This window comes from Hevea brasiliensis, chromosome 14 (genome assembly GCF_030052815.1).
Source record: "Hevea brasiliensis isolate MT/VB/25A 57/8 chromosome 14, ASM3005281v1, whole genome shotgun sequence".
In the NCBI taxonomy this organism is placed as follows: Eukaryota; Viridiplantae; Streptophyta; class Magnoliopsida; order Malpighiales; family Euphorbiaceae; genus Hevea; species Hevea brasiliensis.
The window spans coordinates 37,953,300-37,980,441 of NC_079506.1; the positions used below are offsets into that span (position 1 = coordinate 37,953,300).

At 37.4% G+C, this 27,142-nt stretch overlaps 1 protein-coding gene across 1 annotated transcript; it reads right to left on the reverse strand.

The window, feature by feature from the left end:
- Positions 1-537: 537 nt before the first annotated feature.
- Positions 538-21,777, reverse strand: LOC131172950 (uncharacterized). Its single transcript, XM_058134585.1, has 2 exons — positions 21,064-21,777; positions 538-714 (listed from the first exon to the last, which is right to left on the reverse strand). Exons 1-2 carry the CDS (start codon positions 21,775-21,777, stop codon positions 538-540), a joined length of 891 nt encoding a protein of 296 aa, XP_057990568.1.
- Between the last annotated feature and the right edge of the window lie 5,365 nt (positions 21,778-27,142).

The window sequence follows — 27,142 nt, forward strand, 5'->3', positions numbered from 1 at the left end:
CTCTTTAATAGAAAACATATAAAGAGGGGCAGCTATAGACACCATATTTTGGCCGGCTACCAAATTCACAATTTTCAAAAATTGTAATGCAATTTTAAAATTCATGAAAATGTTCTTTTCTTGAATGGATTTTGATATGAACATTGCCCAATCTTAATAAGTTACTTCATTTATGGTCCGATCTCAAGTCACATTTCCAATTTTATAATATTCCAAATCACTTCAAATGTCTAAAGTTTTGATTGATATTCGATTTCAGGGTTATCCGACCTCATGTTTGTGTGCAATGGTTTTCCGTTCTCTTTAAGGCAAGATCTCATGTTCTTTGGTTAATAACCAATCTTAGGATCATCTAGTTCTATGTTCAACTTTATTCAATTAATTTTCGATCTCGATTAGTCATATGAGCACTAATAATTGAGTAAATTTTCTTGATCTATTCAATACTTACGCATATAATGTGGTCTAATGTTTTTCCGATCTCATCAAGAAAATTGATTATGAAAAGAGTTATTTATTTCAAAAAGTAGTACAAAGTCATTCAGCGGGAGGGCCTTCCCCAACCCGATCTTCAGTTACATTTTCAACATTCGCTCCCTCCTCTCTCTCTTGTTCAACATTTGCAATAGAGAGTTGTTTCTGTACCACTGTCACATCTTGGGCCGTCTTTGACATCTCCCTCTTCATAAGACAAACCTTCTCTCTGATTGCATGCTAGGTCGCCATCACTTCCGAGCTCAAACTCATTCATAGGCTGAGAAGATCATTGATACTTTCGGGGACCATATGGGTTCGGTCCTCAAGAAAGCAAATCGTAGCGCTCAAAACTTTCACTAGGTCGAGGTTTCCCTGCATCGATTTATTCTTCTCCAATGATTGGAGTAGAATTCTAGCACCTTGGGAGAGTGGTCACCTAGACGAGGCTCCCTACCCTAAGGATCCCCCCTTTACAGCTGAAGAGACCGGAGGTCAGGAAGGAGGTTCAGATCGAGCGAGAGGCTCCACAGTGAGGATTTGCACTTCTGGGATCGGTTGCTCTTGGATTTGGGCCTGGGAGATCGTCTCTTTAATCCAAGCTCTTTTCTGAGCCTCAGCTCAATTTATCTCCAGCACTTTCCTGCTAAGCTCCTTATTCTGCTTTAGAGCTTCTCTCGCTGTGATGCCCCTTACCCGTCTACAGTGTAGCCGAGTAAAGCGTGCCACATTAGGTGCCGGAACACCCTATCTTATCTTGTCCTGTCCACTGTTAATTTTAAATTTTATAGAAAATATGTGGTAAATTTTTTTTTATCATAATTTATTTTTGTGGAGACCCAGGCAAAGCCTCCTCTATTTTATTAACATCTAGCGAGTTCTAATATTTATCTGTCAACATAATCTACTCATTTCCTTATACATCATGTCATTCACAAATTTTCATGTAATTTCAAAAAAATAATATAACTCATTCATATGAAAATTTATATACGAAGCTCACAAGCTTTATTTACAATCCAAAATATAATTACAATTTATTTATAATGTTCAAAATGAGTTACACTATATCTACTTATGTACAATAAACAAAATGTAAAATATAATAACATGGGTCCTACCAAAATAAATACTGCTAAGGTGACTAACAGACACTATCAGATGTGGTCAATCTCTATCAAGGCACTACTGCTACGGCTGCTGTTGCGGCTGTGTCTGGTCTCCAGTACCTACGTGATGGAAAACCAATGCGCTAAGTGAATTGCTTAGTGGTGCATAATTTTAAAGAAAAGTAACTAAATAATTAAAAATAATAATTCTAGAAAAATTTCATAAATTCTACTTCTTTACAGATTTATTTAACTTTGGGATTAATTTATTTATCAGGATCTTATTTGTGCATTTATTTCATTTTCAATCTTTTTTAAAAATTATATTAGTGCCCAAGTAACCTATAACGGACTATAAAGGCTGGATACACAGGAGTATACTAGTTAGACAACCATATGTCCACCCTATATACAACTGTCATGTCAGGTACAAGGCCAGCGGGCAGGCTTTTGAAGTCAGAAATAAAATTAGGCACAATGGCCAATGGGCAGGCATATAGCCTATAGAACAATCATATCAGACATATTTTGTTGGTCAATAACTATTCATGTAGGCAGTACTGCTATCTGTATTCCCTAATTGGTATACCAATCAATCCAAGCTATATACATAAACCTAGGTTTACTTTGGGCAATTAAGCATTATTAATTTCTTATTAGAAATTTCACGTCAATTTGTAGTGGGAAGTGGGTCACACATACCTATTTCATGTAATTTAGTGTTTAACAACATATTAGCGTTAAAACCTTGCCATAAAATAATTTGTCTTATGAACCTTTTTTTAGGTTCAGTTTTAATGACTTAACTTTACATATTAATTTGATTAATTTGTGGCCACTTTTTAGCCACACTTCCTCCATGGAAGTTATTCTTCTATGTCTTGTCTTTGTTTTCCCTTTTTGAATCATGTCATTTGGATTTCTAGAACTCAAGTTATGGTCAAATAACCATAACTAGTTCATTTCCTAATTCTGGATCCTTAGCTAGGCAGATTTTGGAGTTACAGTTTACCAATTTAATTGAACAAGTTGCAGCCATATTTAGGCCTAGTGTTCCCCATAAATTCGTTACCCTATGTCTTATGGTCACTCAAAATTTTGAATTGCAATTTTTCAAGTTTTGTAGAATTAATTATAGTCAAATCACTAGCTTGGACTCATGTACCTTGTGCCAACAGAATTCCAGTTCAGGTCAGTGGCTTTGACTCAACATCTAGAATTCTTACATTCATAATTAGAGGAAAGTGTATAAAACAAAGTTGGAGCCCTATTTCTTAGGTTTCGAGAGCAGTATGGCTCACCCCAATTGGAGTTTACTAGTGGGAGATATGATTAAAAGGCTGTTCTAGGGTCAAGTGGTCACTTAGGCAATTTCTAGAATTTGCATACTAACTTCACCTAGCCAATTGACCTAGTTCCCTTGATTTATGGGTTTTGGTCAAAATATGAACATTGTAGATTTATGTCTTGTGGAAATTGTGCCATTAGTTTCACTACATTTTGATTTTTTTAGACCAAGTTATGGCCTTTTTTCCAAAACTGGTCGGGCAAGCCTATGTCCAGCAATTTTTGGGCAATATGGTTCTGGACAGTTTTGTGACTTAACTTGGGCCAGCAATTTGATTTGGTTAAAGCCATTTTTGGGCTCTGTGTCCTTCATGAAACTGTAGTCCTATGTCTAAGCTTTCCAATGGTATAAAATTTAGGTCATTTGGATATGTCTAGGGGGAGTTATAACCAAATGAATGTGTACTGTTCAATTGATCATTTTTCTGGGTTCATTGTATAGTTAGCCAGATTAGGACAGTAATTAGATCAAGTTATGGGTAAAATTTGGGAATGGTCTCTTCATGAAAAATGGACCATTTTGGGTCTAGTTTCACCTCCAATTAGCCTCATACCAATTGGAGTAACACAAATTCAGTTATGGCTCAAAACACATACTAGATTTATAAAGTCCCAAACTTGCAAAGATATGTACACTTCCAATTTCATTTCCTCCAACTCCCAAACTACAAATTGGCATTCATGGCACTGCTAAATATCATCAACTCATCTAAACAACGTTAAATTTCAGCAATTACACAAAATCTCCAATAGTTAGGTCAAAACCCTAACTCAAAGTTCCAATCTCATGCATACCTAAAACAATTCAATTTTTAATGCATGTAACTTCATCACTCAACATCATTAATCATCATTATAGTCAAGGATTCATCAACACTACTAATCACCATTTACATGCATGAATTTATCAAACTCCCATGTTTCCTAAGGCTGCCGAAATTCTAGGGTTCTCAAATACTCATCATTTTCTTCAATTTTCTTATCATATCAACTCATTTCAACATGCTTAGCATGATTAAAGAAGATAGGTTATAACATCCTCACTTTAGCTAGTCCGTATGTTCTACTGTTTTGATGACCAATGTCAGTCCAAGCAGCTAGAATATCTGGAATTATAATTATACTAGAGTGAGAAGTTATAAATAAACCAAATAATGGTAAAAAAAAATTAAGAAAAATTTTTAGAAATGAAATGCACTAAGGATAAATGAGTCGTAGCCCCAGCGATGAGTGACCCTAACGGGAAGTGACGATGAAGGCCGTTAGTAACCCAAGACCTGGGGGAAACCCCATGAAATAATTTTTGGGATTTTAGGCAAGGATTATTGAGGTTTTAATGACAATAAATTGTTAAGAAAATATAAGAAAAATTAAATCGATCGGTACACACAATTTTAGCTCATTAAGCCAAACGGAGGGCATTTTGGTCATTTCGTCTTCAGAGATGATTTTTGACCAACTTGTCCAATTAAGTAAATAAATTATATGACATAAAATGTGAATAAATATTATTAAATATTTAATTAAAAATGAAAAGAAAGAAGAACAAAAAAAAAAGAAATAAATGGATTTATTGCATAAGAATGATGTCATTAAAAGGGAAAAGCATTATGAAATCAATTTAAAAAGAGTTAAATGGGTAAAAATCAAAAGAAAAATGTGCTATCTTCTCTCTTCCTTCTTTAGCTGAATTCCTCTCTCTCTCTTATCTCCATTGATGACTTTGCTTTTTTCTAAATTTTCTTTATAAACACCCCCCTAAAATCACTTGCTCCTTTTACTAAAACTCCTCCTTCCAACTAGAGCAAGCTTGAGGCAGCAAAAAGAAAGAAAAATCAAGAAGTTTTGTAAGCTAGGGAAACTCTCCAACAAAGGTTAGTGTCAATTAATCCTTTAAACTTTGTATATGCATCATTGGGAGTATGAATTGATCCATTGATTGTATGTGTTTGAAGAATTGAAATGGTAGAGTTAGGGTTTGGGCACAAATTTGAGATTTTGCTCATGTATTGGTAAAAGGAAGTTCTAATGGTCAATTAGTGACCATTTGGCTATGTGTGATTAGGAAATGAAGTGATTTGTGCCATGGGAATTGGAGTTAGGTATGCTGCCTTGTGTGACCTACAGGACCGAGTGTGAGTCTAGCAGATTTGGGTAGCTATAACTGGAGTTGTGTAGGTTCAATTGGTGCAGGGCCAATTGGACATGAAATTAGATACATAGTGGCACAACTTTGATGGGGGAACCCTGCCCAGAAAGCCACAATAGACTGACCTAAAAATTGACCAAATTTGGGTACCATTCATTCTGCCTGGGCAAAATGACCAAATGAATAGTGTTTGTTCAAATGGTCATAACTCAGTGTAGAAAAGTCCAATTGATCTAAAATTTATATCAATGAAAAGCTTAGACAATTTAGAACAACTTTCATGAAGAACACCAAACTAAATTCTGACCATAACCCATCTGAATTGCTAACCAAAATCAGGGTATCAAAACTGCCAGAACCATTTCTGTCCAGAAATTCTAGGTAGATGCCAATCCGGCCAGTCCTAAAGAAATTAGCATAACTTGAGCTAGAAAACTCCAAATGGAGTGATTCAAAAAGGGAATTAAAGAAGAAACATAAAGGAACAACTTTGATTAGCACATTTGGCAAAATTCTCATTGTAGAATTGCCTAATGGAATAGTGAACTCTAGCACCCAAGACTGAAATTTTTGATATTGGTTTTAAGTATTGATTGGCAACCAATGCCAACACTTTTATAAACCAAAATATGGTATCTTGGTGAACTTAGGTTTAAAAAATCTATTATAAATTAAAAAGTCAATCTTTGAGTGGAAATAGTCAAGTGAATAGTGACCTTTACGTTACAAAAATAAATAATTAAATCATTAACTGTGTAAAATGCCCTAGTATGCCTAGAATGATTGGTTTGGATAGGTTGGCATGCCAATAGAGTTCTATTAGCAGTACTGCATATGGCTTCATGCCATTCTGTGTTTTATGGCCTTACGTGCCATTCTATGATATAATAGCCTTTGGCTATTTTGATTGAGATTACTATACTTAGTTTCATGCCTCATAATTATTACAGCTTATTAGCTGTTTTGTTGCATACCGGGAGACACAATGTGACCGATGATGTGACAGCCCGAGGTACTTGGTACCCAGTGTCAGTCGACTAGTATAGGTTACTTAGGCAATCAAAATAAATCTTACCAAATTTTAATCAAATAATTAACATAAAAAGTATCAGATTACTGCAAATAATTGCCAAAAACTCAATCTACATAAAATGTCAGCATACATTCTGCATGTTTATTTCATTCTAGTTATTTTTATTTTTATTATTGGTACCACTAAGCAGTATTGCTTAGCGCATTGCTTTTGCCATGCGTAGGTACAGGAGATATGGAGCGTGAGCCCAGTAGACCCTAGACTGGGTGAGAGTCAGATCTGCCAGTGTCCTGCGTCACCTCTCAGCTGCAGTGTATTTTAGTAGGGCACTAGGATTCTCTTTTGTAATTTTGTAAATTATATTTTGTATTTAGGTCTTTATGTTATCATGCAAATTATAAACTCTTGTATCATTTTATATTGTAAATTAATGAAAATTAAGTATTGCCTTCATAAAAGTGAGTTCAAATTGAATTATATATGATATGGATTGAATGAATGAAAATTGTTGAGAAATATTGAGATAATATTGATTATTTGGAGTTGAGAATGATTGGAAAAATATTTGGAAGTGTTTTCCACAGGTTCCGAAGAACTGTTTTCTCCATTTTTAGCCGGCACTCTGCTGAATTTTCTAAAAAATCTTCGGAACCTCCAATAAATTTAAAATTTCAATAAATGATGTAAATCATATCAATTTCATAAGTTTCACTTAGTGACCCATAAATAAATAAATTTTGAAATAATAAATATCTATGAGTTAAGATCTGGTGTTCCGGCACACTGTGGCATATCTTGCTCGGTTACACTGTAGACGGGTAAGGGGTGTCACAGAGGTAAGATAATTCATGCACTAAACTTTAATGGACACTTCTTCAAGTTGCCAAAACTTCACCAATCTTCTCTTTCTTGGCTACCTATAGACTTTCCAAGGCGTGTGGATAAATTTTAGTGAAGTGCACTTAGAGTTTTATGGTATAAAAAGGGAGAATTTAAGCTTGAGAAAAAGAAAGAAATGGAGGAAGAGTGTTGATGGAGTTCGGTCATAAGAGAGCAAGAGGAAGAAGATGACTTGAGTGGATGAATTTTTAATTTCTTTAAGTGTCTTCTTATCCCCTTTTATAGTGGTTAATTTACCATTGGTTGAATAATTTAAATAATGTCTTTATACATCATATTTAATAATAACTTATATATTTATATTTGATTTTCTTTTTTTCTTTTCCCATATTCTATTTATATATTCACAATTTAATTTATTTTATGTATTTTAATCTCTCTTATTTTAAATGACATTTAGGTCAAAATTAAACTTTGGGGTTGAAATGACCAAAATGCCATTCCTTATGCTTATCAGGTTGTTTTTGTCTGTACCAATTAATAAATTTCCCTAAATTTTCTGTGACATTTTTAATATCATTTATACCTCAGTAAACCTTTAATTAAATCCTCAAAATTATTTTCTAAGGCTCCTTGTATGTTCTGGGTCAGAATCGCTTGATTACTTCCCGATCTGATCACTTATCATTTGGAACCTCGACTCATTTAACCTAGTTGCATTTCATTTCTTTTATTTTCTCTTAATTTTTCTTGCATTTTTTTTATCATTTATTCCATGAATTTATGCTTCCTCACTCTAGTTTAAGTGTAGTTCCAGACATTCTAGCTTTTGAACAAACATTAGTCGTTAGAAAGTAGGATGTACGGACTACTTAAGGTGAGGGTGTTACAATTCTTCCCCTCTAAATAAAATTTCATCCTCAAAATTTGTCACACCTTACCCCTTTCCAAGGCATAACATGATCCCGTAGAATACCTAATGAACTACCAAACTTCACCTACCGATAACTCATTAAGAACCCTACAAGGGATTTTAAAAACCATTTTCTTACTTTTCGAAAGTGGTGAGCATTTTCTTACATTTAATAGAAGTTTAAAAGCTAGTTAAAATTTTTTTCCATTTTTATTTGTCCGCAAATTTTGGAAAAATTTCGGCAGAGTGCCGTCTGTATTTTAAGAAAATAGTTCTTCAAAAACCTGTAAAAACACTTCCTATATCTTATTTCATCAAATCCAACACTACCACAACACCATTTCTCAATTCAATTGTTATAAAAAATAGTACTCAATAATTCCATTCATTTCTCATTAAAGTAAAATCAATTTACATACATCAATCCAAAATTTACATTAGAAAATCTAAAATAATATTATTACAAACTCTATACAACTGCTCAAAGTCAATTTATACATGTACATACGGTTACATACACAAATATAAACATTACATTCAGGGTATAAAATTACACCCGATAAAACTTCAGGGAGGTAGCTCCAAGATTCCTAGCAGCTCACTCTGCTGCTCCTTTAATCTCTATATCCACGATAGTAATAACAGCCATCGCTGAGTACTATGACTCAGTGATGCACAAAAAACTAAAATAATATTTATGCATAATTCAAATCACATTTATTCAAAATACAGTATTAAAAATGAAAGACAGATACAAAACATGATTTATAAACTTTTAGTCCAAACAATTTCGTTTAGGAAGTCTCAAAACAATTTCATATAAACACACAGTTAAATCATGCCATTCGAAACAATATTCATCTCAATAGCTGGAGGCTTATAAGAAATCACAAGGCTAGCTAGCTCAAATATATGGGTACCCATTCAAATTTCTTCTTCTATTGGCACACACCTCAACATTTCAGCCAGAGAAGGAATCAAAATTCAAAACTAATTTCCCCCACTAGTCTTGCTAGTGAGGCATTCAAATATATGGTCATAATACTGTGGTTTCCAAACTGTCTTAGCAATTTACTAAACATTTATTGCCATTTTAAACACATACAAGTAAACTTTCAACAATTTAAGTCAAAAGCATAATAAATATTTCAATATAATTAAGTCACAATTTAATATCACAATTCATTCAAAACAATTTGCAGAAGAAAATTTATAGAAATTTCTATGTTGTGCACAAACCTTATACGAGTCGCCTCTTGGCCTTGACTCGATGCTTCGGGTTCTTTCCCGATATTCTTTTCGACTGAAACACACAATTTCACAGTGTTTCAGTACCATAAATTATCATAAGTCCAAAAATAATTTCAAATCTATTTATGACACTATTCAAGTCAATTTGTTGACTTTCTAATGCTTAATAGGTATGGGAATTTCAATTTCACTCTCATACCACATTTTGGTTACCTAACTTGTTGGTTTTGGTTGTTTCCTCAAACTTTAAGTCTCTTGGGCAAAATTTCAAATTTTCAGTTTTGATGTCCTATTTTGCACTGTTCCATTGGTCATGTTGCTGTGGTAATTTGGCTAAGTTCTCTTCATAGAAGTTGTTCCTTATTGTCTTAAATTTATTTCCCTTTTTGAATCACTCCATTTGGAGTTTTGTAGCCCAAGTTATAGCCATTTGAACATAGCTAGCCGGATTTTGTGTTACCCAGAATTCTGTGCAAATTTTGGATTTTGGCAATTTTGTGGGTTGATTATAGGTGGTTTTTCAAACAGGTTATGGTCAAAATTTGAGTTTGTTTTCTTCATGAAAGTTGTAGCTCTATGTCTCAGCTTTCTATCGGTATAAAATTCAGGTCATTTGGACCTTCCTAGACCATGTTATGGTCATTTACATAACTACTATTCATTTGGTCATTTTTGTATAGGTTAGTATGCCAATTCCGATTGGGCCTAATTGTTCACTAAGTTATGGTCACTTTCTGGGCATGATTCCCAAATGAAAAATGTGTCATTTTGTGTCTAGTTTCATTCCCAATTGGCCTCACACCAATTGGGTTGGTAAATTTTCAGTTTTGGTCCCTGAAAGGGATCTACGTCAAGCTGCCTGCAGATTAAACCTCACCAATCCGAATTTAAACTTGTTTTCAATAATTCATACACACCACAATTAGTCACAATTGACCATTTTTCAACTCAAATAAGGTTAATAATATCAATTGACCAATTCTTAACTTTTTCTCCAATTTTTCACAAACTCAAAACCCTAGCTACACACATTTTAACTCTAATGCAAATTTAAAGTGTATATTCATGATTTATACACCTAATTCACTTCAAATAACCATTCAAAACCATCAAACTCATTCATATCAAATCCTAACCCTAGCTGCTCAAATTTCTTATTTGGTCCCTTAACAATTGTTTTTGTTTGGATTTAAGTTAAAATCTAAGTTAACTTAACTAAGAACATAGAAATTTAACAAAAGAATTCAAATTTACATACTAACCTTTGTTTGATTTTCCAATCACTAATTTTCTTCCTTTTTTCTTCTTTCTTGCTTCTTTAATCTCCTCTTCTAGTTTCCCAAACAAAGTTTAATCATAATTTAGTGGAATTTTTTGGGGATTTCTAGGGTTTGTGAAGCTTTAAATTTTAGCTTCAATGGAGGAAACATGAGAGAGAGAGAGGAGAGAGATGAGCCGGCTGAAATGGGGGAGGAAGAAATGAAATTTTTTTCTTTTTTTCTTTTTTCTTTTATGTATTTAAATGGATTTTTGACTTGGTCAATTATTGGGGAAAATAAATTTTTATTTTGATATCATTTGTGATGTCATCAAGGTGATGTAATAAAACTTTTTCTTTTCTTTTTTCATTTTCATTAATTTTTCAATAGTTCTTTAACTTAATTCTCAATTCTGAAATTTTTGTTTCTCTGATTTTATTGGATAGTTAGGTCAAGAGTCAGTTCTAAGGGTGAGTTGACCAAATTGCCCCTCGCCGATCTGATCCGGTTTACCAATAATTCAGTGTTTCTTTCGAAATCCTGACCTAATTATTTGACCTACTTAATAATTCTTTTATGTGATTTTCTCTTTTCCACTGTGTTCGCAATAGTCCTAAGGACCGTAACATCATATTTTACAATTCAAAATTTGAGTTTAGACTGACCTCACAGTCATTCCCGAGAAGGTCACCTATCGCTGTGACTCCCGGTTCATTTAACTTTTTGTGTTCTGTTTTTCTTCTTTACACTTAACTATTTGGCAATTACTAATTATTTGTTTTCAGGGCTTAACTAGGTGTCTTAGATGTGGTTCTAATTCCCTTAATTATCCGGACTGACACCAGTCACCGGAACAGTGAAATATACTAGGCTATACAAATAGGAGCGTTACAAATCTCTCTCCCCTAAAATAAGTTTCGCCTCGAAATTTTACCTGGTAATCAGTCTCTGAACAGCTGTGGGTGCTGTATCCTCATGTCCTCCTCTCATTTCCAAGTAGCCTCCTGACCCAAATGATGGTTCCACAGCACTTTCACTAATGGTATCTGCTTATTCCGTAGCTGCTTCACCTTATAAGCCAGAATCTCTATGGGTTCTTCCTCATATGTGAGCTCTGGATTCACTTCAATCTCTTCTACTAGTAGTACATGAGATGGGTCAGATCTATACCTCCTGAACATAGACACAAGGAAAACATTATGTATCTTCTCCAACTCTGGAGGTAGTGCTAAACGATATGCTAAAGGACCCACTCTCTCCAGAACCTCATATGCCCCAATGAAACGAGGACTTAGTTTCCCCTTTCTACCGAATCTCTTAATTCTCTTCCAAAGGGAAACCTTGAGGAATACTTTGTCACCCACTGCATACTCAATATCTCTTCTCTTCATATCAATATAGGACTTCTGATGGTCTGATGCAGCTTTGAGTCGACCCCTAACCAATCTAATTTTCTCTTCAGTTTGCTGAACAATTTCTGGCCCAATCAACTTTCTTTCGCCTATCTCATCCCAGGACAATAGGGTTCTACACTTTCTGCCATAAAAAGCTTCATATGGAGGCATCCCAATGCTTGATTGGTAGCTATTGTTATAAGAAAACTCAATCAAAGGTAAGTGTGTGTCCCAACTGCCCTCAAACTCAATCACACAAGCCTGTAGCATGTCCTCCAAGATCTGAATTACCCTCCCAGACTGGCTATCTATCTGTGGGTGGAATGCCATGTTGAAGTTCAATCTAGTTCTTAGGGCTCTTTGAAGATTACCCCAGAATCTAGAAGTGAACCTAGGATCTCTGTCTAATAGGATGGATACTGGCACTCCATGCAGTCTTACTATCTCATCAATGTACAACTTGGCCAATCTTTCTAAACTGTAGTCCATCCGAACAGGCAGAAAATGAGCAGGCTTAGTCAATCTGTCAATAATGACCCATACTGCATCATGGCTCTTCTGTGTCCGCGGAAGTCCCATCATAAAATCCATAGTTATTCTCTCCTATTTCCATTCCGGCACTGATAATGGATGTAACAAACCAGCTGGTACTTAATGCTCTGCCTTCACTTGCTGACAAGTTAGGCATTTGGAAATAAATTCTGCTACATTTCTTTTCATACCCATCCACCAGTAGTGCTCTTTTAGCCCTCTATATATTTTTGTGCCACCAGGATGCATAGCAAAGGGAGACTCATGTGCTTCCTTCAAAATGATCTGTCTCAATTCAATGTTATTAGGAACACACATTCTGCCCTGGTGAAGCAGTAGACCATCATCTCTCACTAAGAATTTTGGTTTCTTGCCCTGTCTAACTTCTTCTAACAACTTCTGATACTTCTGATCATTATGAGCAGCCATTCTGATCTGATCAATAAACACTGGCTATACATGCCATGTAACTACTATCTGCCCCTCATCATTAATCTCTAATCTGGCATTTAATACTCTCAAGTCATATACCATAGACAAAGGAGTAACCTGTAGACTTGCCATAGTCTTACGACTTAAGGCGTCAGCCACCACATTAGCTTTCCCTGGCTGATAGTCTATCAGATAATCATAGTCTTTTATTAACTCTAACCATCTCCTTTGTCTCAAATTCAACTCCTTTTGAGTGCCCAGATACTTCAAACTCTTATGATCTGTGTAGATGTAGCACTTCTCCCCATATAAATAGTGTCTCCAAATCTTAAGAGCAAATACAATAGCTACATGCTCCAAGTCATGTGTCGGATAATTCCTCTCATGTGATTTCAGCTGGCGTGATGCATAAGCAATGACATTCCTCTCTTGCATCAATACACAGCCTAAACCATTGTGAGAAGCGTCACTGTAAATAGTATACTCTTTACCTAGGGTAGGTAAAGTAAGAACTGGAGCTTCAATTAAACATTTCTTTAACTCATCAAAAGTTTGTTGGCATTTATTCGTCCACTGAGATTTTACATCTTTTTGAAGTAGCTTAGTCAATGGAGATGCCAACATGGAGAACCCTTTCACAAATCGGAGGTAGTATCTAGCTAAACCCAGAAAACTGTGAATTTCTGTGATATTTCTGGGTGGCCTCTAATTAAGGACAGCCTTTATCTTACTTAGATCTACCTTGATGCCCTCTGTCGATACTACATGCCCCAAGAAAGATATTTCCTTCAGCCAAAATTCACACTTTGACAATTTGGGGTATCACTATTTCTCCCTCAAAGTCTATAGTACAATCCGCAGATGTCTATCATGCTCTTCTGCACTCCTCGAATAAACCAATATATCATCTATGAATATCACAATAAACTGGTCGAGGTATGGTCTGAAGATAGTGTTCATTAGATCCATAAAAGCAGCCGGAGCATTTGGTAACCCGAATGACATGACCAAGAACTCATAATGGCCATAGCGGGTTCTAAAGACAGTTTTAGAAATACTCTGCTCTTGTACTTTCAGCTGATAATAACCCGATCTCAAGTCAATTTTAGAGAACACAGCTGCACCCTTCAACTAATCAAACAAGTCATCAATGCGGGGCAATAGGTATCTATTCTTTATTGTCACCTTATTCAATTGCCGATAATCAATGCATAACCGGAGAGTGCCATCTTTCATCTTTACAAACAACACTGGAGCTCCCCAAGGTGACACACTAGGGTAGATAAAGCCCTTATCAAGCAGCTCTTGCAACTGCACTTTCAACTCTTTTAATTCTGCTGGTGCCATTCTATATGGTGTTATAGAGATTTGGTCCACACCAGGCATAACATCAATTTCAAACTGCACTTCTCTTTCTGGAGGTAATCCTGGTAATTCATCAAGAAACACATCTGGAAAGTCACATACGGTAGGGATGTCCCTCAGTGCTAGACTCCCCACTTGGGTGTCTATCACAAGTGCCAAGTATGCTTGACACCCCTTTCTGATCATCATTCTGGCTAGTGCAGCCGAAATGATGTTTGATGGCAGTAACTGCCTCTTCCCATGTATTACCACATCACCGTACAAAGGGAGACCAAAAGTGACCGTCTTCAGTCTACAGTCAATCATGGCGTGATGCCTGGCTAACCAATCCATGCCTAAGATGATATCATAATCTCTGAAGGGCATTTTAATCAAATCTGATAGAAAAGTGTGTTCTTGGATCACCAAAGGACAATCTCTATAGATTCTGTTGACCCGGACCTCTTGTCCTAACGGACTAGTTACTAGCACTTCAAAATCCATTTTGGAGCACAAAACCGCAAGGAAACTAACTATGCTAGCACTAACATATGAATGGGTTAAACCCGGATCAAACTGTACAAATACATCTTGATCAGAGATAAAGAATGTACCGGCTACCACATCGAAAGTTTTAGCCTCTTCTTGCTGTCTCATCGTGTAAACCCTAGCTTGACCACTCCCTTGTGCTGACTGGCTAACAATACCCTGACTGCCAGAAGCATTGCCTCTACCTTTGCCTCTTCCTCTGCTAACCAGTTGTGAACCTCTGGTAGCAGGACTCTGAATAGATCCCTTAGCAGTAGTAGGAGCTGGCCTAAATCTAGGGGCACTGGTGCAGCCCTTAGCAAGATGGCCCTTGCCTCCATAGTTAAAGCAAGCTCCTATTGCCCAATAATATTCTCCCCCATGAATCTTGCCACATGTCTCACAGGGGTGGGGAGGATATGAATCCCTGGTCGACTGCTGACCAGATCTAGGGGGTCTCTGTCCAGAGTATCAGCCCCTTCCGAATCTTCCACCTCTACCTCTGCTTGGTCCTCCAATTTTTTTTTTTTTTTCCAAAAGTACCACTGGGACTTTGCTCTACTGACTTTTCCCCTTTTTCTTTCTCTGATTTTTCAGTCTTCTCAGATTTTTTTTTTTTTGCTAGGGTCGCTTCTAATTCAATACTTTCCAACTCAAGTGCCTGAGAGATGAGCTCAGAGAAGTTACTGTGTCTGAATCCTACTACTTGCATCCTCAAACTGGGCTTCAAGCCAGTCTCAAATCTCTTGCACCTTTCCTTGCTGGTAAATAGGAGACTCCCAGCATAGTGGCATAAACTGGAGAACTCCCTCTCATACTCTGCCATTGATCTATTGCCTTACTTCAGACTTAGAAATTCTAGTAGTTTCTGATCCACATATGCATCTGGGACATATTTCTGTCTGAACTCTCTGATGAAGTCATCGCAGGTCAATACTGGCGGTTTAGCCAAGCTATGGTGATGAGAATCAAGCTACATCCACCCAAAGGATTTCATCCAAGGTCCAATTACTGGAGCTAGAGCTAAATCACTTCAGAATTTAATTTGTGAAATCATAAAGAGCTTGGATGTGACCAGGTGTCATGTGGAGCATTAGGTTACATGGAATAACCTATGGACATGCATGCACCAGATCCAACCTATGTACATGCACCTGCTGGCACCTTTTTGAAAGAATATTCCTTGCTGTTATAACCACCTCTCTTTTGGACTTAAATGCCCTTATTTGCTGCTGTATTAAATTTACTTTTTGTAAGGAGTTTTAGACTTTTGAAGATTAATTTTTGTTTGGACTTAAAGCTCCTTGCAGCTATTATTAAAGTAGGGATATTTTTGTCTTTAGCTTTGGAGCCAAGAGACTATAAATACAAGTGTAATGAGAGAGTGGAGGACACACTTTGAATATTAATGAAAGATTGTTTCTGCTCCTTTAGTGAGTAAATTGGCTGTTGCCTTTGTTCTTGTGAAGCTCATTAACTTGCTGAGATTTCTATCTTGCAAGGTTTAATGTGTATAATATTCTTGGTTTATTCATTCTCCATATGAATTAGGACAATAATCCCTGTGTGGGTGGGGCGTGAGGCGAAATATCAACCATTAGAATTATATAAAATGCACCAGGTAATGCCCAGGAAAGATGGTGGAGTCACAATGGTCTCACTTAAGTACCACCTCCTTAGACAGCATTTCCTAGACATGCACTTCATATAATCCTAATAGAATCAAACCACTGGTAAGTACCGTCTTCCCATAACACTACCACGGTACTAAGGTTTTATGCCACGAAGGCATAGATAGACAGGAGTCGCCACCCGGGTAATAACCGGGACATATTCAGTGTTTCTTTCGAGGGTCATGGATGGCAACTTACTCCTTGTAGAGTTTCCACAACCGTCATTACCATAGCCTAATGTCTAGGTTTGGGATAGTGGGTGCGTAAGGGGAAGGTGTTAGGCACCCCTTACGCCCGGTCTAACCTCGTTAATTCGAGTGCCAGTCCTCTACTAATGTTTCTAGAAGTCTTGTTTATCATTCCTTTATTAAACTTTATCCTAAAAAATGCAATTCTAATCCTACACATGCAAGTAATTCACAAAAAGGGTTGTTGTTTACACACAATTTTCATGCACAAGAAATTCCAATCTATGGGGTTGCTAATTATTTAAATGATATTTACCAGATGACTAAAATTAATTTATTATTGGGAATTTAATTTACAAACAAATTCAATTTCAAATAACCCTATGTTGCTATTTAACCTAAATAATTAATTTTCACCAAGTTACCCTAAGGATAATTGAACTAAGTTAATTATGTACATGTGTAATTTATTCTAATATCACATAAGTCCCAAACAATCACAACCTAATAAAGATTTCTAACATGTAAATTTATTTTACAATTACTAAGTATTAAATTAAATTTATTTTACATGCCAATATTAGTTTAATTTACAAACAAGATTAATTTTAATTTACAAAGTATTTATTTAAATTAATTACATGCAAAAGTCAGTTAAATTAAAAACAAAATTAATTTTAATTTACCAAATGAAAGTTCTATTATTACTACAATTTCATGCCAATGGTTATTCGAGAAGTTTAGAGCTACTTACTTGTTGGTAAATGCAGTTGCCATTGGGGCAAGCTACCCTTAAAAAAGGGTCTTCTCTTCTAGTATGGCAATGATATCCCTGGCTTACTCCCGTTTAGCTCCATATAAGCTCCGCGCAAATGCCCTCTTTGGTACTTACCTTAGGGCTACTTACCAATTTTGTTTGTAATAAAAAGTAAAGAAAATAAAGAAAAATAATAAAAGTACGAGAGACAGAAACTAAACATGTGCAGAGTTGTGTATCCCCCTCAAATTAAACATGATTACATGATCTATATGAACATATAAAATAAATTGAAGACAAAGAGCATAGAATTAAAATATTGCGTGGCATATATCTTGAAAAGAAAACAATAAAAATTGACCTTTTCAGAAATCTTGTATGAAAATCTTCTTCAAGAAAAAAAAAAATAAGGAAGAACTCAAATAGTCTTAAATATCTCTAAATTTCTTATAGCTCTGAATTTTCTCTTCCTCTTTCCTCCCATCCTCCCTTTCTTCCCTTCTCTATTAGGGTATTTATAGGTTTTGGAAGAGAGGTGTGATAGGGTTTGGAGTCTTAGGGTGATAAAGTTTAGATGACTTAAACAACTATGATTGCAGAATTCGAATAAGACTGGGATATGGGTGAGGTGTTTCAACCAATAGGAAGACAGGAAAAAATGGAAGGCACCAATAGGGAGTGAGGAAGATGTGTGGTAGGGTTTGGAGTCCTAGTTTGATAAAGTTCAGATAACTTAAATGACTAAGATTGATGAATTTGGATGAGACTGGAATATGGGTGAGGTGTTCTAACCAATAGGAAGAGAGGGAAAGGGGGTGACACCAATAGGGAGTGAGGAAGAAAGTGGGGCCAAGGAGGAGAGAGATATTTTGTTATTTTAATTTTCAGAAAATAATTAAATGGGTCCCATTTAAAATTCCTAACTAGGCTTTCTTAGGCCCATGGAGCCCAATTAAACTTAATTAGATCTATTTAAGAACTACCCATATTAAATTTAAACAAAAATAAAATTTTATTTAAATTTAATTAAATTAATTTCTCCAAAACTTTATTATTATTTTTATTTTTTTCAAGATCATGCCACGGAATTAATAATTCAGCTCTATGCCTCCAATTACATCTTACAGTCATATAATTTTTCATCATCTGGTTTTCCACGGCCTCAATGCACATACTCATCACAAAATAAGGGTCTACAGTTTGCCCCCCACTTTGGCAAAAGTTGAAATCAATGCGAAAGCATTGTTCAAGTTTTGTCAAAGTGAAACTCAAATTTCTAATAACTATGAAACATTGGCTATGAGGATCAAGTATATCTTGCTCGATTGACATACTCTATGTTATAAGACTAGCTACGGTCTCATAACAGTAATAACTGTGTCATGTAAAAAATGAGTGTATCTTGCTCTGTCGATACACTCTGCGTCATGAGACTAGCTATGGTCTCATAACAGTGATAACTGTGTCATGTGAAAATTGAGTGCATCTTGCTCTGTCGATACACTCTGTGTCATGAGACTAGCTATGGTCTCATGACAATGGCAACTGTGTGATTTGAAATGTTATGGATTCGTATTTAGGACCGCAGTCCTAAACTACCTACGTATCTTCCTCATTATCCTGAGGAAGAATCAGACCCACTCGTAGTTCGACACTTGAAACTATGGTGATGCATGTTCTTCTACGCCTTACACACCTACAGGTGACATGTTAATGCGTGTTCTTCTACGCCTTACACAACTATGCCATATGCCCTAAACAACGTCTAAGGACTTACCAAAAAATATCTGTCATGAAATGTTGTGGGTTCGTATTTAGGACCGCGGTCCTAAACTACCTACGTATCCCCCTCGCTATCCTGAGGAAGAATCAGACCCCCTCGTAGTTCGACAATTGAAACTGTGGTGATGCATGTTATTCTACGCCTTACACACCCACAGGTGACATGTTGATGCACGTTCTTCTATGCCTTACACAACTATGTCATATGCCCTAAACAACGTCTAAGGACTTACCAAAAAATATCTGTCATGATTTGAAAAATTTAGAATGATTGGGTCTCAAAATTCTCTCTGATTTTTATGTTTCCTGTATGCTACTTCCTATCATGGGCATGCTGATTTTACTAAAGATTCTAAAAAAAAAAACTTAGTCCTCTGGGGGATCTCTTTTTGCAAAAACTTTCTTATACCCTCAAAGTTTTTTTGAAGAATTGTTCACCAAAAAAGACTTCCTTAAGGTCACAATACAATTTCTCTCTGATTTTTGTTTTTTTCTTCTCTCCCCCCATGGTTTCTATCTTGACTCATTTCTCTTTCATGAACTCCATTCTCTATGCCCTAACTTTTGCCTGAAATGTCCTTTTGGATTTTCATCTCAGCGGGCTTGCTCTAACTTTTGCCTAAGCGGCCCTTTCGGGTTTTCCACCTAGCAAGCTCCACTTTTTTTTTTTTTTTGGAAGGCATAGATTAAATCAAAACAATGCAGTTCAATTACTTAATCATTTGATGTATCCCTCAAGGCACAAACATTCGCGATCATAATTAAATAAAATCAATTCCTAGTTAATGCAATAAAAAAAATTCTTTATTTATTCAGGTACACCATTACTCCCTCTTACATTAGGTTTTGCCAAATTTCTAACCTTCCAAAGTTAGAAATAAGCTTTATAACCTGCTGAATGACCTTTTCAGGTTTTCCATCCAGATCTTCTCTCATCTCTCCTTTTGCCTAGACCGCCTTTCACAAGTTTTCAATCTAGCATTTTTTTTTTTACCCTTACTTTTGCCTAGACCGTCTTTTGTATGTTTACAGCCTAGCGGGCCTATCTCACACAAAGTACCGTTTGAGCTTGTCTAAGTTGACTAGTTCTTGAAATTTATTCCCATCCAGGTCTGATATTCTTACAGCACCTCCTGACAAGATCTTTTTTACTATGTATGGACCATCCCAATTTGGCTTGAACTTTCCTCTTGGATCAAAAGGGATGGGCCGAGCTTGTTTCAAAACCATGTCTCCCTCTTTGATCTTTCTTGGCTTCACCTTCTTATTAAAGGCCCTTGCTATCTTTCTTTGATAAGCCTGCATATGATACAAGGCTCGCATCCTCTTCTCATCAATCAAAGCTAGTTCTTCATATCTTTTCTGGGCCCACTCATTTTTCGGAATCTTAGCTTCTAGTATCACTCTTAAGGATTTGACCTCTAACTCAATAGGTAGCACTGCTTCAGTCCCATACACTAAAGAGAATGGAGTTGCCCCTGTGGATGTTCTTGTAGTAGTGCGATAACCCCAAAGAGCATAAGGGAGCTTCTCAGGCCAATCCTTATAGGTTTCAACCATTTTTCTCAAAATGGTTTTCACATTTTGTTCTTTGCTTCTCTTTGCTCCATTAGTCTGGCACATGCGGTGAAGACTTGTGATGCTTAATCTTGAATTCGGTAATTAATTCTAAGAAATCACCTTTGAACTGGCTGTCGTTATCTGATACTATCTCATGGGGTACCCCAAACCTGCAAATCAAGTTCTTTCGCACAAACTTACTTATCTGCTTCGCCCCTACTACTTTATAAGATTCAGCTTCAACCCACTTGGTGAAATAGTCAATTGCCACAATGATAAATCTATGGCCATTAGAAGCCATGGGAAAAATCTTCCCAATAATGTCTATGCCCCATATTGAGAATGGCCATGGTGAAGTCATACTGTAGAGTTCACTGGACGGTAGGTGATTCAAATTTCCATGAATTTGGCACTCATGGCATCTTTTCACAAATTTAGCGCAGTCGGTATCCATGGTAGACCAGTAATAGCCCAATCTTAAAATTTTGCCCGCTAATACCCTTTCGTTCATGTGAGGACCACACACTCCTGCATGTACTTCCTCCATTATCTGCTCAGACTGCTTTTTTGTCACACATAAGAGCAATAGTCCTTCAAAGAACCTTTTGTAGAGTTGCCCCCCAGCCAAAGTGAACTGAGTGGCTAATCTACGAATTGTAGCTCTATCCCTACTATTGGCTGACTGTGGGTATTCTCTTACCTCTAAATATCTTCTTATGTCCTCATACCATTTCATCTCATCTTCTAGATCTAAATGTGCTATTATTAACCCTTCATAGCATGGGATTCTACTCCTCATCAGTATAACTGGCTGGGTCAACTTCTGATCACCCTTCTCCCATAAGGATGCTATCGTGGCTAGAGCATCAGCCATCTGGTTCTGAGCTCTAGGCATGTGCTTCATTGTCACTTCCTTAAAGCTAAATAATAGTTTCTTAGCATACTCCAGGTATGGCCTCAACTTTTCTTCTTTCAATTCCCATTCACCTTTAATATGGGAAACTACTAGCATTGAATCTCCAAACACCTCCACTTTTTTAGCCCCAATAGCTATTAATGCCTCTAGGCCACAAATGCAAGCCTCATATTCTGCAATATTATTAGTGGTTGGGAAACATAGCCTTTTTGACATTAACAATTGTTCTCCATTCGGTGCTTCCAAAACTACCCCTATACCGGCTCCGCTTTTATTCATGGCCCCATCAAAGTACATTTTTCATGGCTGGACCTCTACTAGCTTGAGACTCTCATCCGGGAAGGCTGTTTCGACTTCTTCCTCTTCATTAACTGGATTTTCATAAAGAAATTCGGCCACTACACGCCCTTTGATAGTTTTTCGAGTCTCATACACAATATCAAATTCAGATAGTAGGACCAACCATTTGGCCAATTTTCCAACTAGCGTCGGTACTTCAAATAGGTACTTTAAAGGATCCATCCGGGATACTACAATAACTCGATGGGTCTGAAAGTAGTGCCTTAACTTCTTAGTTGCCCATACTACAGCCAGACAGGTTTTTTCTATTAGTGAATAATTCTCCTCATAAGCAAGGAGTTTCTTACTAATGTAATAGATGGCTCTCTCCAGATTCTTTACTTCTTGTGCCAACATTACCCCCAGGGCCATGTTTTCCACTGATAGGTAGAGGATTAGAGGGATGTCAGGGATGGGTGGTGACAAAATTGGTGGATTGCTCAGGTACTGCTTTATCTTTTCAAATGCCTCTTGACATTGCTCATTCCACACCACTGGCTGATTCTTTCTTAGTAGCTTAAAAATTGGTTCACAGGTAGTTGTGAGCCTAGCTATGAACCTACTGATGTACTGTAATTTTCCTAAGAAACCTCTAATCTCTTTTTCTGTTCTCGGGGCTGGCATCTCCTGGATTGCCTTCACCTTATCTGGGTCAACCTCAATCCCTTTTCTACTAATCAGATGCCCTAACAGCTTGCCTGAAGTGACCCCAAACACACACTTGCTAGGGTTCAGTCTCAATTTATACTTGATGACCCTCTGAAAGAACTTCTCTAATGCCTCAAAATGTCTCTCCCTAGTTGGGGATTTTACTACCATGTCATCCACATATACTTCAACTTCTTTGTGCATCATGTCATGAAATAACATAGTAGCCATTCTCTGATAAGTCGCACCAGCATTTTTTAGCCCAAAAGGCATGACCTTATAACAATAAGTCCCCCATTCAGTGATAAAAGCTGTCTTTGCTTTATCTATCAAATCCATGAGGATCTGATTATATCCCGAAAAACCATCCATGAAAGAGTACATGGCCATGCAAGCAGCACTGTCAATAAGCACATCGATGTGAGGCAATGGGAAATCATCCTTAGGAGTAGCCTTATTCAGGTCCCTATAATCTACACACATCCGAACTCGCCCATCCTTCTTGGGGACTGGCACAATGTTGGCTAACCACTCAGGATACTCAATTACTTCAATGAAATCAGCCTCAATGAGCTTTTTCACCTCTTGAGCTATCTTTTCTTCCCATTCTGGCCTAAGCCGACGCTTCTTTTGTTTTACTGGCCTCATGTTAGGGTCTGTGGGGATCTTGTGTTGTACTATGTCTCGATCAATTCCCGGCATATCTTTATAAGACCAGGCAAATGCTTCTTGGTACTTTATTAATAAGGCTATAAATTTATCTCTTTCTTTTTGGGTTAAATCTTCAGCTAACTTAATGTCTTTAGGATCATCTGGTGTACCCAAATTAATAGAGATTGATTTTAATGCATTAACAGAAACAGATTCTAAATGATTATGAATGCCATGCGTGTAGCCATTAGGATGAACATCAAACAAGTAAGCAAAAGGACTAGTCATATTATTTAACTTTGCCTCAAAATCGTCATAAAGTACATCAGAAATAACAATATCAGTATCACTACTGTGACCATTACAAAAGACAGACTCAAACTTAGGGGTGTAGGTCCAAGTGCTTCGCTTCCATGCAGACCTTAACTTGATGGCACTGACCTCTTGTTCTAATTCCTCAACATGCGGCAGCTCTTGGTCATCAGTCCATGCAATTGCACCCTCCCTGATAAACTTGGTGGGCTTAAGTCCCTCTTTATCTTCAGTTGGCTGATAGCCCAACCCATATCTAGTGATCTGCCCTTTTATTTCTGGAAAAGTCACTAAGCCATTAGCTCGTTTTCCCAGACTCATGCCATGAAAAAACTTCATCACTTTCATCATAGTGGCCACCCTGGGGTCCATCCAGTCTCCATAGATCCCAGCAACTTGGAAACCAGACAATAGTGGTACCGAACCATCCACTTGCAGCATAGCTACTTCCCCATCTCTTTCAGCATTGACGGTGATTATACCATCTTGGTGCGGGATCTTGATCTTTTGGTGGAGTGTAGAGGGGACTCCACCTAAGGGATGGAACCAGATTCTACCCAATAGTAAGGAGAATGTCATGGGGATGTCTAGCACAGTGAACTCAACTTCAGTTTCTATAGGGCCCACCTTAACCATAGTCTTGAATACCCCTATCACATTTCTTTTTGAATCATCATAGGCCCTGATAACCAGATCAGAACCAGTTAGTTCCGACATAGAAATTCCTAATTTTGGCAAATTCTTCAGAGGGCATACGTTGATGGCTGACCCATCATTTATCATCACACAAGGCACTTTCCACCCTCCAACCTCAGCGGTCACAAACAGAGCCCTGCTATGGTTTCTCCCCTTAGCTGGGAGATCATGATCAGAGAAAGTAAAATGACCCCCATCTTCTATAAGCACAACTTTGGCAATCTCTTCTGGAGTTATCTCTGTGGAGACCTTAAGTACACTCAGGGCCTTGGTCAGTGCAGTTCTGTGTTTTTCTGATGCCAATAGCAATTCCCAGACCGTTACGCTAGCCTGAGTCCTTTTCAATTGCCTAAGGAACTAATCATCCTCTTCATCTGTGTCCTCTTCAGCCAACACCTTGGCTTTCCCTCTCACATTGTCCTTCTCCATGGGTGGATCAGGATAATATCTATCACTCTTGGTCATGTGGCTCACCCTACTCTTTTCCTCTCCATCAGAGTCAACCCAAACATCTAACAAACCTTTCTCATCACTGGAACTATCCCAAATATCAATTGCCATTACAGATCGAGGTTCATCAAGCTTTTGGATAGGTTGGATAAGGTTGAGAATTTGGTCAGGATTAATTGAGGTGGTGGAAATCATGTAAAGTCCTGGTGGAGGTGGAACATTATGGTTGGGCATTGGGTTGGTGCGTGTGTTGGGTCGATTTTCTAGGTCAGCTATTTTCTTAGCATCGATCAGGTCCTGAACTTCATGTTTTAGCAGAAAACATCTATCAGTGTCATGGCCATGAGTTTGATGGAATTGGCAATATAGGTTAGCATTATAATTGGGTGGCAGTGGGTTTGGTGGTGGTCTAGGTGCCAAGGGTTGGAGGAGACCCCGAGCTCTGAGTCGCTCGAAGACTTTAGATAGAGGTTGGTTGAATTGAGAGAACTTTCTAGGGGTGCGGGACACGGTTTGAACCTCAATGACTTTGTTTTCCCCAGTAATGTTGCCAGCTGACTGGTATCCTCCCCTCTTGGGCTGATAACTCTTCTTTTCATTGTTCAATACATCCTCCACTAATACCCCAGCATCATATAGCTGTTCAAAGGTAGCCAAGGGCAAATAACAAAGTTTCTCATAATAACTAGGCTGCAGACTTTTCACTACCAATCGCACTTGATCCTTTTCAGCAGGCCTATTGGTCATCTTCATGGCCTTTTTCCTCCATCTCAATAGATACTCTGAAAAGGTTTCATTTGGTTTTTGCGTAGTGGTCTCTAGGTCTCTCAGGGTAACATCTAAAGCTTTATTATAGGAGTATTGTTGCACAAATCTCCTAACTAGCTCCTCCCAATCTTTTCTCACAGTGGCTTCTAGCCCATGATACCATGAAGATGCAACCCCTTCTAGTGACATAGAAAAGAATTGAGTGACTTGGTTCTTAGTCAAACCAGTTGTTTTCATGACTATAAGATAAGACCTGAGGTGGGTTTTTGGGTCACCAATACCATTGAATTTAGCTAAATCAGGCATCTTGAATTTTTCAGGTAGATTTCCATCCAACTGGATGTCAAAGTCATCTGCATCTAACAGCCCCATTCCCGTAAATTCAGCTTGCTTTTTCACACTGGCCTGAAGTTTTTCCATCATCTCAGTAACAACTCTAATCTCCTCACTTGTCCCCTTTTCTTTCTTTTTGGCCTTGTCTTGGAGATAGTCTTCTTCATCCCAAACGTCATCAAAGGCCTTCTTTTTACTAGTCTCTTCTTCAGGCCTTTTCACCTGAATATCACTAGGCCCACCCATCTCTAACTTCTTCTCAAAGTTGGCTAGGATTTTTCCTTCAAGCTCAGCCATCTTGGCATTCAAAGCTTCTTCAAGCATCTGTCTAAACATGACCTTAGTGTCTTCCATTTTAGCTTGTGCAGGTGTAACTCTTACTAATCTCTTTCCCTCCCTAACCCAAGTGACCTGATTAGAAGTCTTCTTGATGTGTTCTAAAGCTATGTTTACTACAAGAGAAAAAAAATACAAGGTTTTAACATCTTATGCTATGTACAAATGCAATGCATGAATGCATGAATATGCACTTTCATTTTTACCTTTGCCTTTACAAAGCCAAAACCGAACCGTACTAATACGACCAAAACTGAACCAAAACCGAACTGTATAAACCGAACTAAAATCGGACCAAAGACTAAATGATAAACCGAAAAGAATGTCTCCAGAACTGAATCTTCGCCCCCTTATACCTTCAACTCTCACGTGTAGGGTAAGAAAAAATTCTATCCTAGGCTATGGTACATTGGGCACACCAACAGGGGGTGGTCCAGGACGATCCTTCCCTCACAAACAAAGGATTTATATCCTTAAAGTTTAACCATAAGTAAGCATCCTCTTGCTTAACATGGGTTTTGAAATGGACTTGGGCCTATACACACATTAGGTTTATGCATAGGCCTAGGTTCATCTCAACTACCTCTAGAACTTATGGTTTAAATAGTAAGGTTATAAATCCAGTACAACAAAAATCTACGGGGTACCTAGGGTTGAAATCTATGGCTCATGGGCTTCATTGGGTAGGAAAAGGGTCACCCATGCGAGAGCTTGTCAATTAAGCACAACGGCCGGAGCTATGGCTCTTTTATATACTCGAAGGTATGGGCATGGGGTGCTAGCATTCACCAATTCGTCATAGCTCGAGTAGAACCATGGTCTCCTTGGCTAGTACTAACGAGGCTAAAAGGGTAAGGGTGATCCGTGTGATAGTGTAGTGCAATGCAAAAAGTTTAACAAAAGAATAATATTAGACTAATAGAAACATGTTGGAGTAACTATCCATTTAGTCCCCGGTGGAGCCGCCAAACTGTGTGGGTGGGGCGTGAGGCGAAATATCATCCATTAGAATTATATAAAATGCACCAGATAATGCCCAGGAAAGATGGTGGAGTCACAATGGTCTCACTTAAGTACCACCTCCTTAGACAGCATTTCCTAGACATGCACTTCATACAATCCTAATAGA